The sequence below is a fragment of the Mustela lutreola genome, chromosome 12 (genome assembly GCF_030435805.1).
Source record: "Mustela lutreola isolate mMusLut2 chromosome 12, mMusLut2.pri, whole genome shotgun sequence".
Taxonomy (NCBI): Eukaryota; Metazoa; Chordata; class Mammalia; order Carnivora; family Mustelidae; genus Mustela; species Mustela lutreola.
The window spans coordinates 94,514,123-94,527,824 of record NC_081301.1 but is presented as its reverse complement, the minus strand read 5'-3'; the positions used below and the strand labels follow the sequence as shown (position 1 = coordinate 94,527,824).

Below are 13,702 nucleotides of genomic sequence, written 5' to 3'. Positions count from 1 at the left end.
TGGAGAAGGGAGGCTCCAGAGAGCTTACAGAGTGTGCACTGGTCACACCCCCAGTGCTTGGCATACCTACATTTAGAGAAGACGTTCAGACCTCTGGTTTCTCAGCTGGAGTCCCCGTAGCTTCCAAGCCAGACCTTTGCTTAGGTCACCTGTCAGCTCATTCATCCAGGCCTAAGGTAGACGGAAGCAGTGCTGCTCAAGCTTGAATGTGCATTCCAATCACCTGGGGGTCTTGTTCCAGAGTAGATTTGAATTCAGCAGGGCTGGGGTGGGGCCTGGGAGCCCTTCTTTTCTTGCAAGCCTCCAGGTGATGACATGGCTGGCCCACGGACTGCACTTTGAGAGACAACGGAACAAGGGCTAACCCCCTGTGAAAGGGAGTGCTCCAAACAGTTGCAAGGGGGTTTCTAGGCAGCAGGCATATTTGTGACTGTGGCTGTAAAGGGCCTTAGCATTGCCAGCCCCCTGCTCAGCTGGGAGCTGGGGAGAAGACGCGTCTGGGACAAGACAGACACTCCCACGGCTGTGCCTGGAGGCTGTGAGCGCTGGGCTGGAAAAAAGCCCTCTCTTCTTACTGCTAGTGGCACGGGGACATCAGCAATCCTCGGAAAGCCGGTTGTCACTGCCTAAGCCCCAAGCACAGAGGGGGAAGGCATGGTGGCCTCGGCCTAGCCTTGCAAAGACGCCTTCCAAAAGCATTTTTTTTTTTCTCGAATTTGGAAAAATCCAATTTAGTCTTGATTCTGCCTGTGTGTGTTTATCACATCACTTCCTGGTCATTCTCACCACCCTCTGGCATTAGGTCTGTTTAACTTAGGATCGTTCAGGGTCCCGATTACGCTGTGCACCTCTCCTGCCTTATGCTTTCCCCAGCTCTTGTCTCTTTATTGTCTCTATGTAACCTTTGCGTCTGCCTTAGACAAGTATGCTCGAGAATTCCTGCATAAATAGGGTTCCACATAAACCAAAGACAGAGGGAATGACAGAAGAGGCAGAGTAGAAGAATTTTATTTATCTGACAGCCACCTGGCTTTCTTTCAGGCTCTGGGTGCCTGGGCCAGTACGGGTTTTTGTTTTCCAGGCCGTGTAAGGATTACCGAATTTACGGCTTCACTTTAGGCTCTTCTTTGCCCTTCCCACATCCCTGTGTGCTGTCCTTAATAACATGACTTCATCGGGCCCAGGGGGACAGAAACACTCCTCGATAGGATCGCAGTGACTCAAGGGACTTGTAAAAGTTGACAGGGTAACTTACAAGGGAGCATTTAAATTCTTCAATAATTCATCCCTATGTCATATTTCCGTGCTCTGTGGAACAAATGTCACAGTGGTGTTAGGGGTAATTGGTCGTAACGAGTCACTGAAACACCTCTTCCTCTTTCTTCTAGCTGCTTCTCTTGACAGCCTTGCCGCTAACGTAAAGGTAATTGTAGAAATAGCATCTCTGAAATGACCGACTTCCCGCTTCTAATGTCAGTTATTGTGCCTTCCCCAACGAGTGGTGGGAAGTGTATTGCTAGCAAGTGCTGCTCATGGGACTGGATTGCTGGAGTCTCGGCAGAGTCTGAGCGATGCCTGGGCCCTCCTGTGTGCTTTGCGCTCGTTGGTTTGTTCCCCTCACGTATGCTCTCTTCACCTGTGGAGTGAATCCCCCCTGCATGTGGCCCCAGAACCTGCTTCAGGAGTAGGTGTTCTTCCTGCTGTTTTTCCTAAGTGGATACTTCCATAATACATATGGAGGTGGTAAGTCACTTGCTCTCGAAGTTTGATTGGTTTGGGGAGATGCAGGCTCAAACGTCGATGTTCCAACATGAAAATAGATACAGGCAAAGAATGGAGCGGATGGGGCTTTTCATGCTGTGGCATTTAAATAGTTTATTTAAAAAAATGATGTCTTCACCAAACCTGATAATCCCATATGCTCATAAATCAAACCTCAGAGCACGAGTTTCTTTTGGCTTGTGGATATAGGCCAAATGTGCAGAATTTTGGTTACCTTGCCTTGACCTTGAGCTTCTGAGCATTTTGTCTCTCACACTGCCAGTTCCTGCTCCTCTTTTACTGGGGGGCTCCCGGGGGGCAGGCCCTCTATCCGCTTGGCCCTTCCTCACCCCACCCACCCTCAGCTCGAAATTCAGCAAACGAAAACAAACTCACAGCTGAAGAATCATGCATGTTGTCCCTTAGGTTATCAAAGAGCCCGATGAACGGATTGTTTTAAGGAAAGAATCATCGTCACCTTTCGATTCAAGTAAGTTTGGAAAACCCTCGCCCAGCTACAGTAACCAAGGGGATGCCGATTTCCTCGGGGAAGCTTCATTCACCACCTCCCAGCATTCCAGATCCGCCAGCCCTCCTCGGGATGAGCCCCTTCTCTGCGACGAAAGGTCAGCGGCAAGCCCCCTGTTTATTTCATTGTGCGGAGAGTGTGTTGTGGTCTAGCAGGCGTGAAGCCTGGTCACTCCATCGCTTGCTTCCTTAGGGTTATTCAGCTGTTGATATGAAAAATCAGTGCTCGTTTTTAAGTCTTCCCAGAAGGAAGAGTTGAAGCCTTTTCTCTCGCCTGTGGAAAGCAGATCTCAGAATGTTTGTTGAAAATGGGACAAACATGGGGCGCCTGGGTGGCTCCGTGGGTTAAGCCTCTGCCTTAGGCTCGGGTCATGATCCCAGGGTCCTGGGATCGAGCCCCGCATGGGGCTCTCTGCTCAGCGGGGAGCCTGCTCTTCCCGCCACCCACCGCCTGCCTCTCTGCCTGCTTGTGATCTCTGCCTGTCAAATAAATAAATAAAATCTTAAAAAAAAAAGAAAGTGGGACAAACAGCTAACTTGGCATAGATGCTGTTATCTATCCATTTTTGTCTTCCATAAAAAAACAATAGGAGTGAAAAAAAAATCACTCATAGTTCTGCCACTCAAAGGCAAAGATTATTAACATGTAGGTGTATTTTCTCCTTTTTTTGGACATTTTTTTTGGCTTATGTATAGGATTGACACAAATAACACTCCCCACCTCCTGCCCAGTTGCGTATATGTGGAAGGCAGACCAGAAATCGAGAGAAGGACCTTTGTTTTCCAGACTGAACCATCTGGTAAAATGACCAGCCATCCAGCTGGCCTGGGACGACTGTGACGTCAGCCCTTAACGTCCTGCATTCTGGGAAACCCCTGATTCCCAGGCAAGACAGGACGGTCTGGTCACCTTAGCTCCGGGAAAATGGCACTGAAGATAACGTTTTTAAGACAGTTGTTAAAAATGGATAGTTGACATATTATACTAGTTTCAGGCTTACAGCGTAATAATTCCATTTTTGTGTATATTGTAGAATGATCATTCCGGTAAACCCAGTTTACCTCGGTCACCATACATAGCTACAGAATTTTGTTTTTTCTACAGAGTGCTGAGAACTCTTAAGATTTATTCTCTCTCTCTCTCTCAAAAAAAGATTTATTCTCTCAGCAACTTTTAAATATCCAAAATGGTGTTAACTGTAGTCTCCATGCATACGTCTCTATATTTCTTTTATAGCAGGAAATGGTCCTTTTGACTCCCCTGACCCCCGGAGTCCAGCCACCAGCAGTCTGGTCTCTGTAGCAGTGAGCTTGTTTGTGTTCTAACTTAATTCCACCTACAGATGAGATCACATGGTTTTTGTCTTTCTTAAGACAGTTATTCTGGGAAAAAAAAAAACTAACAAAAAACAAACAGTTGTTCTGAATGCGGGCTATGCCCGTCTCCTCTTCTCTGCACTGTTAGTCATGACAATGAGGAGAGAGAGAGTCTCGTGTCTAAGTGACACGATTGCTCACAAAGGGACTTGGTAGTAAATCCCAGTAGTAGTACTGTAGGTAGTACTACCCCGTATGTAGTAAATCCCAGAATGAAAGTCACAATGAAACAAAAGTCCTACAGTTTTAATAGGAATTATGTTAAGTTTGACTAAGACTAAGAAAGTGGCCGTGATAGAATATGTTTACATTGAAATGTTGTATCATAGACTTGAGGAAACCAAGTCAAGTATTTTAGTACAATCTATTAAAGAATGGCGAATTCCTGATTACTTACTTTTTGGGAGGAAAAAAACATGAAATAGATTTTTAAAAACCAGCCCTGGCACGCAGAGACGGGTGGTTAGAGACATTTACGTCCCTCTGTCTACTTGGCCTTCGTCTCCTCTTGGCTTAGCCTCTGGACATAAAGATTTTAAGCAGAAACGGGAAAGGACCTTCATCTGGTGGTCAGAGGATGTGAGTTCTGGTGCCCATCTGTGTCTAACTGCTATGTGATCTCACAGAAGTGCTCAGCCCTGTAGATCTTCTAGACTTTAGTTTCCCCATCTGTAACAATGGGTGTGATGATCAAACAGCCATTCTCTTACAGGTACAAAATGATTCTCTGCTGTCAGAATCAGGGACAGCTTATAGCTTTTATCCATGTGCCTGTGTTTATACATTTCCCAAACTCCTCGTAATCAGCCTAGTGAGCATTTCTGAGGGACGGAGTTGGGGCTGCCTCTGCTGAGCTCCTGTCAGGTGGACTGGGATGGTCAGGATGCGTCCCTGCGAGCCAGTGGCCCCCACCGTAGACCGGGAGGCCGGCTTACACTCCTGTCACTGGATGAGATGTGTTTAACAGAAGGACCAGCCACAGGTGGGTGAGAGAGAGAGCAGGAGGTGGGTAACTTCCTCAAGAGGGAGATTAGGAAGGCCTCATTTCTTTTTAAATAAATTTCTGAGATGGCTTGTGCATTCTCCAGCAGCCTTTCTTGAGCGTCTTTATGCAGCCGGTCAGTGATTCTCAGCTGTGGCTCCCTAGGAACTCGCCTCCTATCTTCGGAGGCAGAATCCTTGGGCTTGGAGCTGGGTGTGTGGCGGCCTGTAACGTCTCTGTGGGCAGAAGAGAGCCTTAGAGAAGAACAAGATTGGTAGCCGGTCTGCTAGCCTGGAATGGAAACCCTAACATTTAAGACATTTCTCCTGATCTCTGGGAACTTGCAGCTTAGCAGAGGATTTAAAAACATGTGCCCAGAGGGCTTTCTGTCCGGCGGAGCTTAGAGAATAGTGTGGACCAAACGTTATCAGGGTAGAAAGGAGGAGGAGGGAAGGCACGGATGGAAAGCTTCTCGGAGGAGGGGGTATTTCCATGGGGGCCTTGAGGGGAGGGGACTGGATTATGATGGAGTTGAAGGAGGGGAGGGTTGGGCGGTGAGAAGGCAGGTGGCCCTGGTGGCGTCTAGAAGTTAGACCAGCTTGCGGGAATAGTGGGTGCCAAGGCTGAGAGCCTGAGGGACTGGGGAAGCCAAGCTAAGGAGTCTGGGTGTTGTTGGACGGCAGCAGGGGGTTTTTGCAGGTTCCTTCTTGGGAGTTAGCACATTGGACTGTAGGATGATGACTCTGGCTGCAGACCAGAGTGTTCTCCTCTGCCTCTGGTGGATCAGCAAATTCTGTTTGCCCAGAGTCCCTCTACATGGAGAGTTTTGGAAATAATTTGACTGTGAATTTATAAATTAGGCCATGAAACAGTGACAAAGGGTAGCATCGTCATGGAGAGGCCATCTGGTTTGCCCAGGACCGTCCCATGTTTATCGTACATTAGCTAAAGAGAATGATTGTACCCAAATGTCTGAAATTCTTTAAGAATCTTTGGAAAATGGTCTTTGTGCTCTTCATCACCAAATGGCCCATTCTGCCTCGGAGTTTAGGCGTTGGTACCCACTCCCCTCCCAAAGATGAATGAACAAAGGGACAAATTCAGTGACTCAAGGAATATTAAATACCTATGTGGTATTCAGTACCTATGGGGCCCTGGATTCCCAGTGCCAGTTTCAATGTAGGGGTGGACACAGACATGAGCCAAATACTGACCTGGTCTCAGTGGTCCAGCACTGTGAGCAAGGAGGAATGGACCCCAAGTGCAGGTGGTAGAGTAGCCAACTCCCTCTGCGGGAGGAGGTTAGGAAGGGCTTTGCCGAGCAGCCAGTGATCGGACTGAGCTCTGAAGGTGGGTAGGGTGCACACGAGTTGGGATCGGGGTTGGGGTGGCGGCCTTCCAGGCCCGGGCAGCAGTGTTGGCCAGCTGTGGAGGGGAGCCTCCCGTCGGAGGAACTGGAAGGCTCTGGTACCATCTGTGGTGACGTTTGGGTCTGAGTAGCCTCAAGTAAATGAGATGAAACATACAATCCTTGCAGCAGAAAACAGTTGGGGCTACATTTGGTGTTAAATATTTATGGATGAAATTTCTAAGGATTGAGAGAAATACCTGAAATGCCCAGTAAAGTACAAGGAAGAATCACTCACAGCCACAGACTCAAACACCAGCCATTCTTCACATTCTGGTTGCTTTTATCGTCAGTGTGTATCTTACGTGGATGGTTAATGAAGACGTGCAAAGCACACTGTGTATATTGCTTTTTCCTGCTGCTTCTTGCTAGTAAATTATAAATAGCTACCCACTGTGTTCTGTACTCAAAGTCTCCTTTATAGCAGCTGCATAGTACTCTGCTTTCCTGTGTTGGCCAGGTTCCACCCTTGCTCTCAGTCCTCCTGGAGGAAGATCCACGAAAGGGTATGCAGTCTCCTGACATCCCACAGAGCTCAGCAAAACCTGCACAAGGTAGGGCTTCCGAGACAGCGGAATCTCTGCTGACAAAATCACATGGGAACGGGGCGTCAGTCTAGGGCTGGGAGCAGTGGTGGTGGTGGGGAGAGACAGACATTAATCCAGTAACCAGAGAGTTAAAGGTAAAATTGTGATGCTTACCAAGGAGGGGGCCTGGTGTCCTGAGAGCATCTGAAAGGGGGCACTTGGCTTGGTGGGGAATCAGGGCAGGCTTCCTGGAGGAAGAGACCAGGGAGCTTCCATCTGAGCAATGAGTTGCAGAGAGTTTTCAGGGTGGCACCCGCTGGGTGGAGGTCCTGCAGGGAAGGGGAGTATGGACATATCAAGGAGAGAAGATGGTCTCCCAGCTGGATGCCCAGACCTGTGCACCGTGCACAGGAATTCCCCAGTCCAGAGAAGTTGTGGTCTGTGTGAGGCTACAACATGGAAGAAAACATTAAAAGTTGATGAGGTGTTTTGGCTGTTTGACGTGTGGGATCTGGGGAATGTTTCTGACCCATAGGTAAGATACACCCAGTACTTTCTCTACTGCAGACTAGTGGCAGTTAGCCAAGTGACCTATCGTCATGTGAAAAGAACTCAAATGAAAGGTTAGCAGTGGGCCCAGTGGTTGGATTTAAGGATACTGTGTCATAGTCAAAGGGGTCATCTTGGTCTTGACTGAAACACAGGCATAGCCCAGATTTATAGAATGACACTTATAAACGAATATTGATTTTCACAGGGAGGGGTTGTAAATTACTTTGCTTCCTCTTGGCAAAGTCGTTGGCTTTGCTTTGTTAATTTCTAGTCTTTTCAAGTAAAACAATCCTTTGAAAATGTAAAAAGAAGGGAAGGGAGGAAAGGGAGAAGAACAAGACAGAAGGGAGGATTTGCATGTACGTGCACACACGGATACTAAGCCCTCCCCACTGCGGTGTATGGCAGACGTGAGGTCCATAGGCCTCTTAAATGCAGAAGCACACATCTGAGTAGCATTGATTTATATGTGTGACGATTTATATGTTACACTATGTGTAATGCAGTTGCTGGCTTGGCTTTTGTTATAGGAATATTCTGTCTCTGGAGCAAAGTATATCATTGAAAGACCAAGCTACCTGGTGAAGGGATACCCAGTGCATGAACAGAGATATTTTTAAGCTGCTGTCTTTTGTAAGTAAGCAGCTTAAGTGCTGCTTCTTATTTTGATTTGCTTAAATAATTTCCTGCTGTCAGGATGAAGTAATCAGAAAACGTGGTGGAGCGGAGATGGGGCGGAGACCCCAAGAACCACACAGGAGGACTACAGCATGTGTGTCTGTGGTCTGCCAGGCCTGTCTCTGTCTCTCTTTCTCTCCTCTGCCTCCCTCCCATCTTCTTTCGTGGCACCGCTTCTAGCTCCTTGAATAGTCTCTTTCCTGCCACAGGGCCTTTGCACCTGTTATGCTCTGTCTGAAATAGTACTTCCTGACCCTGTTTGGGTCACTTCTCTATCCTCTGGTCTCGTGACTTTCCAGGACATGCCTCCAAGGCATTCCTTTTTAGCGCACCACCATTTCCTTTCCTAAAGCTGACACCATTTGTTGTTAAATTTGTATATTGGGTTTTTATAAAGGGCTGATTGCCCCTTCTACTAATGAAACCTTCTGAAGGTCAGGGACTCTGTCCCTTCTGCTAACTAGTAGCCAGTTTTGGCACCCAACAGTGGAGTCCCACTGAACATAGACAAAGTCAACTCCAAATGCCGGGTGTAGGCCCTGAGCGAGAACCTCACTCCCCCGCCCGCCACCCTGCTACCATCCTGGTAGCGCACGACCTCGGCACTGGGTAAATATTTTTTCGTGATTGAGTGTGGAATGAGGTGACGAGACAGCTGTAGAATTCAGGTGTGTGGTCAGTAGTTGGCCACACTGTAGGGTGACGTTATTCCTGAGGTGTTCTCTTCTCCTCCCTTTCTATCTGGGCCTGGAATTATGATAGCTCTTCCTTATTAAGCACTTTCCAAGCTCCAGGAACTGGTGCCAACACTTCACATGCATCAGATGAGTTAATACCTAATTCTTACCACACCCTTATGAAGTAGGTTCTACCGTTAGTTCCATTTCACAGATAAGGAAACTGAGGCATGGGGAGGTTTAGGTGCCTTGCTCAGGGTCACATGGCCAGTGAATGGCATGTCTGGGAATATGAACCTGGGTGGTCTGGCTTCAGACATCATGCTTTTTTTTTTGTTTATGTTAATTTTTTAAAGATTTTTACTTTTTAAAAATTTATTCATTTGAGAGAGAGAGAGAGAGAGTGAGCAAGAGCATGAGAAGGGGGAGGGGCAGAGAGAGAGAGAGAGGGAGAAGCAGGCTCCCTGCTGAGCAGGGAGCCCGTTGTGGGGCTCAATCCCAGGACCCTGGAATCATGACCTGAGCCGAGGGCAGACCTTCACCGAACGAGTGAAGGCACTCCCAGCAACCGTGCCATTAAAGCATTACATTCCATTGTCTCCCCAAACCTAGAGTGTGATGGGGAAGCCCTGGGGTGAAAGAGGGGACCCCTTTGGAATTGAGCAGGGTCTGTGGACATCACCCTTGATCATCTCCCTTGAGGAGCCTGTGCTCTTACGAACGCAGCAACAACAGCCTAATGACACTGAAGTTATTAGGAACCTTTCAGAGCCATGAAGGAGTGTGGGATGACGCGCTGGGTGTTCACGGTAGTCAGGCTCCTGGAAGTCTGGCTCAAGGGCCATTCGTGCTTTAGGCACAAGCCGCCTGGCCCCCAGGCTGGCAGGACTCTCCGCCATCAGCACCAAGGAATGCAGAGGAGGGCTCGCTCCTAGCCCATTCCGCAAGCTTCTACCTCGGAACGTTCTGCTTGGTCGATGAAAGGATGGATTCTGGGCCACTTAAGCTCCAGTTGCCAAAACAGTCATCTAGGTATTTATTAGGCAGTTACACGGAACATGGCCCACGTAATGACCGCCATGGGAACACGGCCCACGTAATTACTGAATGCCAAGTTGTGTTGACTTCCAGCACGGGGGACATCAAGTTACATAAAACCAGCAGATACGTGGATGCTGGTGGGAAGGAATAGAGAGAAGGGAAGAAAAAAATTGAGCAACTCCTGTCTTAGAAAGTGGGTTTCCTTGGGGCGCCGGGCTGGCTCAGTCAGTGGAGCGTGTGACTCTCCATCTCAGAGTCAGGTGTTCGAGCCCCATGTTGGGGGTGGAGTTTACAGGAAAAAAAAAAAAAAGAGGCAGAAAATGGGTTTCTTTGATGACACAAGTTCCCACCCAGTGGTTTGGAATATCCGCCCCACATTGGGGTCATGCATTCATGGTGAGGCAGGGCCGGAGGAACGTGTTGGTGGTTGTAAGGAAACTCAGGTGACTTCAGCTCTTCTTAAGCAAACAGGGCATTGATCAGAAGGCCGCTGAGTATCTCCGTGAATCCAGGGAGGATGCAAACACGGAGATCAGGCTGCTGAGATGGGACCGCTAGAGTCCCCCCCGGGGGTCAGGAAGACAGCTCTGGGAGGAGCATGTGCAGGAGCGCCCCCCCCCCCCCCCCCCCCGCGGGCTCCCACCCCTTGTCCCCCGCTGGCTTTTCTCAAAGACCCCCTCCTGTGCAGCTCTAGTTCTTATCTCGTGCCTTCTCAGCCTCTGTGCGCTCCCTGTTGAGCGGACGTCTCTCTCCTGGGTTCCTAGTGATCTCCAGACTCGGGGGAATGGAACAGTAAGCCTTAGCGCAGAAGGGCCAGTGATCCTTGAGCCCAAAACAGTGAATCCCGATTGTCTGATAAAGGGAACGGGTGGAAGAATTGGGTGGGCCGGGGGGGGGGGTGTTGGAGTACATCTATTTCTTGTTATTCTGGATGTTTTGGGACTTGGTACTTTTGGTATAAAGTAGATGATCCCTTGTATACTTTGAAATGGTTAAAATTTTATAAACATAAGCACAATTTCGTGTTATGTAACTGTACCCCCCTGCCGCAAATCCCATAAACCACTTCCTGCTCCCTCCAGGATCAACCCTAGTTCTCTTGGAAGGCGTGATTGTCTCTGTGTCACGGTCCTTACCAAGGGTGGGATCTGATCGTCCCTGTCTGGCATGAGCTCACGGGGACTCCGCTTGCAAGGACGGGCTTCCAGGGCCCCCTTCTGTGACACCTCCGGGTCCCGCAGGCAGACCCAGGCCCTCTGCCTTCTGCTCCCAGACCTGCCTCCACTTAGCACCTCATTGCTCCAACCCTCGTATCGGGGTTGGTTTTCCGTAGGGTCACCCTCCCAAGAAGGGAGCAGAGACTGACCAGACGGCCCCAGTGGGGCCCATGAGTGTCCCACCACCATCCGGCCAGCAGGAGCCACCACACTAGGGGTGCTCCTAGGAGGGTGACCAAGGGACTCAGGGCTTCTGTCCTCAGACGCAGACAAGAACTGTAGCACACAAACCTTTCTAAAATTAATGAGGAGCAAATGGAAATAAACCAAGAAAGAAACAACAACAAAAAGACAGAGATTAATGAGAAAGCTGGTTTCTGCTCTGTCATGGCTCATTCGGCCTCCAGGTCCTGCGGCAGCGGCTGGCACGGCTTCCAACCTCACTTGTCCCCAGCGGGCAGGCAGGGGCTGTGGTACCTCCTCTCCCTGGGGTCCCTTCACCTGTGTGACAACCAAAGCAAAAAGCAGGTCAGCCTGCACATGCCCAGCTCCAACCCCGGGGCCTCTCTCTGACTCAGTCCCGGCTCGGAGGGGCCTGTTGTTTGGAGGCTTTCTGGGGATGGATACAGTGGATGATGTCACCCCTCCCTTCATCCCAGGACCTCTAGTCTCGCCAGTCCAACAGACACAGGTGGTGACTGGCCACCCAAACCACGGGGCACATTCCTGGGTCAGTGGTCCTTGATGAACATTAGAATCGCTGGGGGAGGGGGAGGCGCTCTGAAAACTCCTGATCCCTGGGCCTCGCTCCGGACCTATTTAATTGGAATCTCTTTGGGTAGTGCCTGGAAAGGATTTTTTTTTTTAAGATTTTTTAAATTAATTTTTTAAATTTTTTATAAACATATAATGTATTTTTATCCCCAGGGGTACAGGTCTGTGAATCGCCAGGTTTACACACTTTATAGCACTCACCATAGCACATACCCTCCCCCTCTCTCAACCCCCCGACCCCCAGCAACCCTCAGCCTGTTTTGTGAGATTGAGTCTTTTATGGTTTGTCTCCCTCCCGATCCCACTTTGTTTCATTTATTCTTTTCCTACCCCTAAAACCCCCACGTTGCATCTCCATTTCCTCATAACAGGGAGATCATATAATAGTTGTCTTTCTCTGATTAATTTACTTCGCTAATCATAATACCCTCTAGTTCCATCCATGTCGTCGCAAATGGCAAGATTTCATTTCTTTTGATGGCTGCATAGTATTCCATTGTGTATATATACCACATCTTCTTTATCCATTCATCTGTGGATGGACATCTAGGCTCTTTCCATAGTTTGCCTGTTGTGGACATTGCTGCTATAAACATTCGGGTGCACGTGCCCTTTCAGATCATTACGTTTATATCTTTAGGGTAAATACCCAGTAGTGCAATTGCTGGGTCATAGGGTAGCTCTATTTTCAGCTTTTTGAGGAACCTCCATGCTGTTTTCCAGAGTGGCTGCACCAGCGTGCGTTCCCACCAACCAGTGTAGGAGGTTTGCCCTTTCTCTGCATCCTCGCCAGCATCTGTCATTTTCTGACTTGTTCATTTTAGCCATTCTGACTGGTGTGAGGGGGTATCTCATTGTGGTTTTGATTTGTATTTCCCTGATGCCGAGTGATATGGAGCACTTTTTCATGTGTCTGTTGGCCATCTGGATGTCTTCTTTGCAGAAATGTCTGTTCATGTCCTCTGCCCATTTCTTGATTGGATTATTTGTTCTTTGGGTGTTGAGTTTGCTTTTTTAAAAGATTTTATTTATTTATTTGACAGAGATCACAAGTAGGGAGAGGGACAGGCAGAGAGAGAGGAAGGGAAGCAGGGTCCTGGCCAAGCAGAGAGCCTGATGCGGGGCTCCATCCCAGGACCCTGGGATCATGACCTGAGCCGAAGGGAGAGGCTTTAACCCACTGAGCCACCCAGGCGCCCCTGGAAAGGATATTTTAAAAAATGTTCTTTGGGAGATTCTGATGCACATTTAAGATGGAGAATCCTGCAGGCGGCTTGAGATGAGGGACTTGGAATACCAACCCCCCCAATCCTATACGGACTCTCTCCGCGCCCCCCAAAAGGATCCTGTTCATGGAACAGGATGGGGCAGGCTTAACAGTTCAGCCCAGCTTCTGTGCGTTCACTGTGAGCTCAGGACGCCGTGAACTCCTCAGGAGAACACTAAGAGGTAGACACTCGGCTTCTTCATCCTGGTGTGATGCAAAGAAGGCTGGTAGCGTGCGGAGGTCTCGGGCCGCTGGGTCCTGCTGCCTAGTGCGGCCTAGTGCAGAGCCGGCTCAGACCCCCAGCGATCCCAGGTAGGGCTGCGCGCTAGGACTGCGCTCGAGTGACCCCACCTTCTCCCCCGCGTGCTGACATTTGCCTTTTTCTCTGTAGCACGTGCAGCGCCTGCACCTTCCAGCTGCACAAGCGACCCTGAAGCAGAGCAGGAGGAGCGTCGGGGACAACTCACTCAGGGAGCCAACGGACTTGTCCTTAGAGAAAGGAACAACAGCTTTTGTTACGAATCACCCGTGTCTCACCCCTTCCAAATCAAGCCCTGTACGCAGTCATTTGTGCCCAGGTGAGAGCCACTGATTAAAGCGTTTCCTGTGTGGGGCTCCTATTTTCTTGTCAAGTCGGAGAATTCATGTTCTGGTCGTCGATGTGTTTCGGGCTCCCAACAGAAAATAACCGTAGTTGGGTGGCTGGTGCTTTTTCATTTAGAAAGCCCTTTTTGGAATTCTAATGAAAGTGTCAGGATGCCTTCTCAGGTGCTCCTCATTTGTGTCACTGTGTGTGTGTGTGTGTGTGTGTGTGTAAGATCTTACTGTTTATTCCAGAGAGCGCACGCACAAGTGGGTGCAGGGGCAGAGGGAGAGGGAGAAGCAGACCCCCCGCTGAGCAGGGAGCCCGAGG

General features: G+C 49.2%; 1 protein-coding gene across 17 annotated transcripts in view; it reads left to right on the top strand.

Moving 5' to 3' along the window:
• Positions 1 to 13,409, top strand: part of SPATA6L (spermatogenesis associated 6 like) — a 50,668-nt gene extending 37,259 nt beyond the window's left edge. For 11 of the 17 annotated variants that reach the window (XM_059141793.1, XM_059141794.1, XM_059141795.1 and 8 more), the window contains 4 exons: positions 1,389 to 1,423; positions 2,188 to 2,387; positions 6,517 to 6,610; positions 13,181 to 13,409. In XM_059141793.1, the coding sequence (XP_058997776.1) occupies positions 1,389 to 1,423; positions 2,188 to 2,387; positions 6,517 to 6,610; positions 13,181 to 13,381 (530 nt within the window). In that variant the 3' untranslated portion in view covers positions 13,382 to 13,409. Of the gene's footprint in view, positions 1 to 1,388; positions 1,424 to 2,187; positions 2,388 to 6,516; positions 6,611 to 7,665; positions 7,769 to 13,180 lie in introns of those variants that run through there. The other 6 variants (XM_059141797.1, XM_059141796.1, XM_059141788.1 and 3 more) reach the window with 3 other exon arrangements.
• Positions 13,410 to 13,702: the final 293 nt, after the last annotated feature.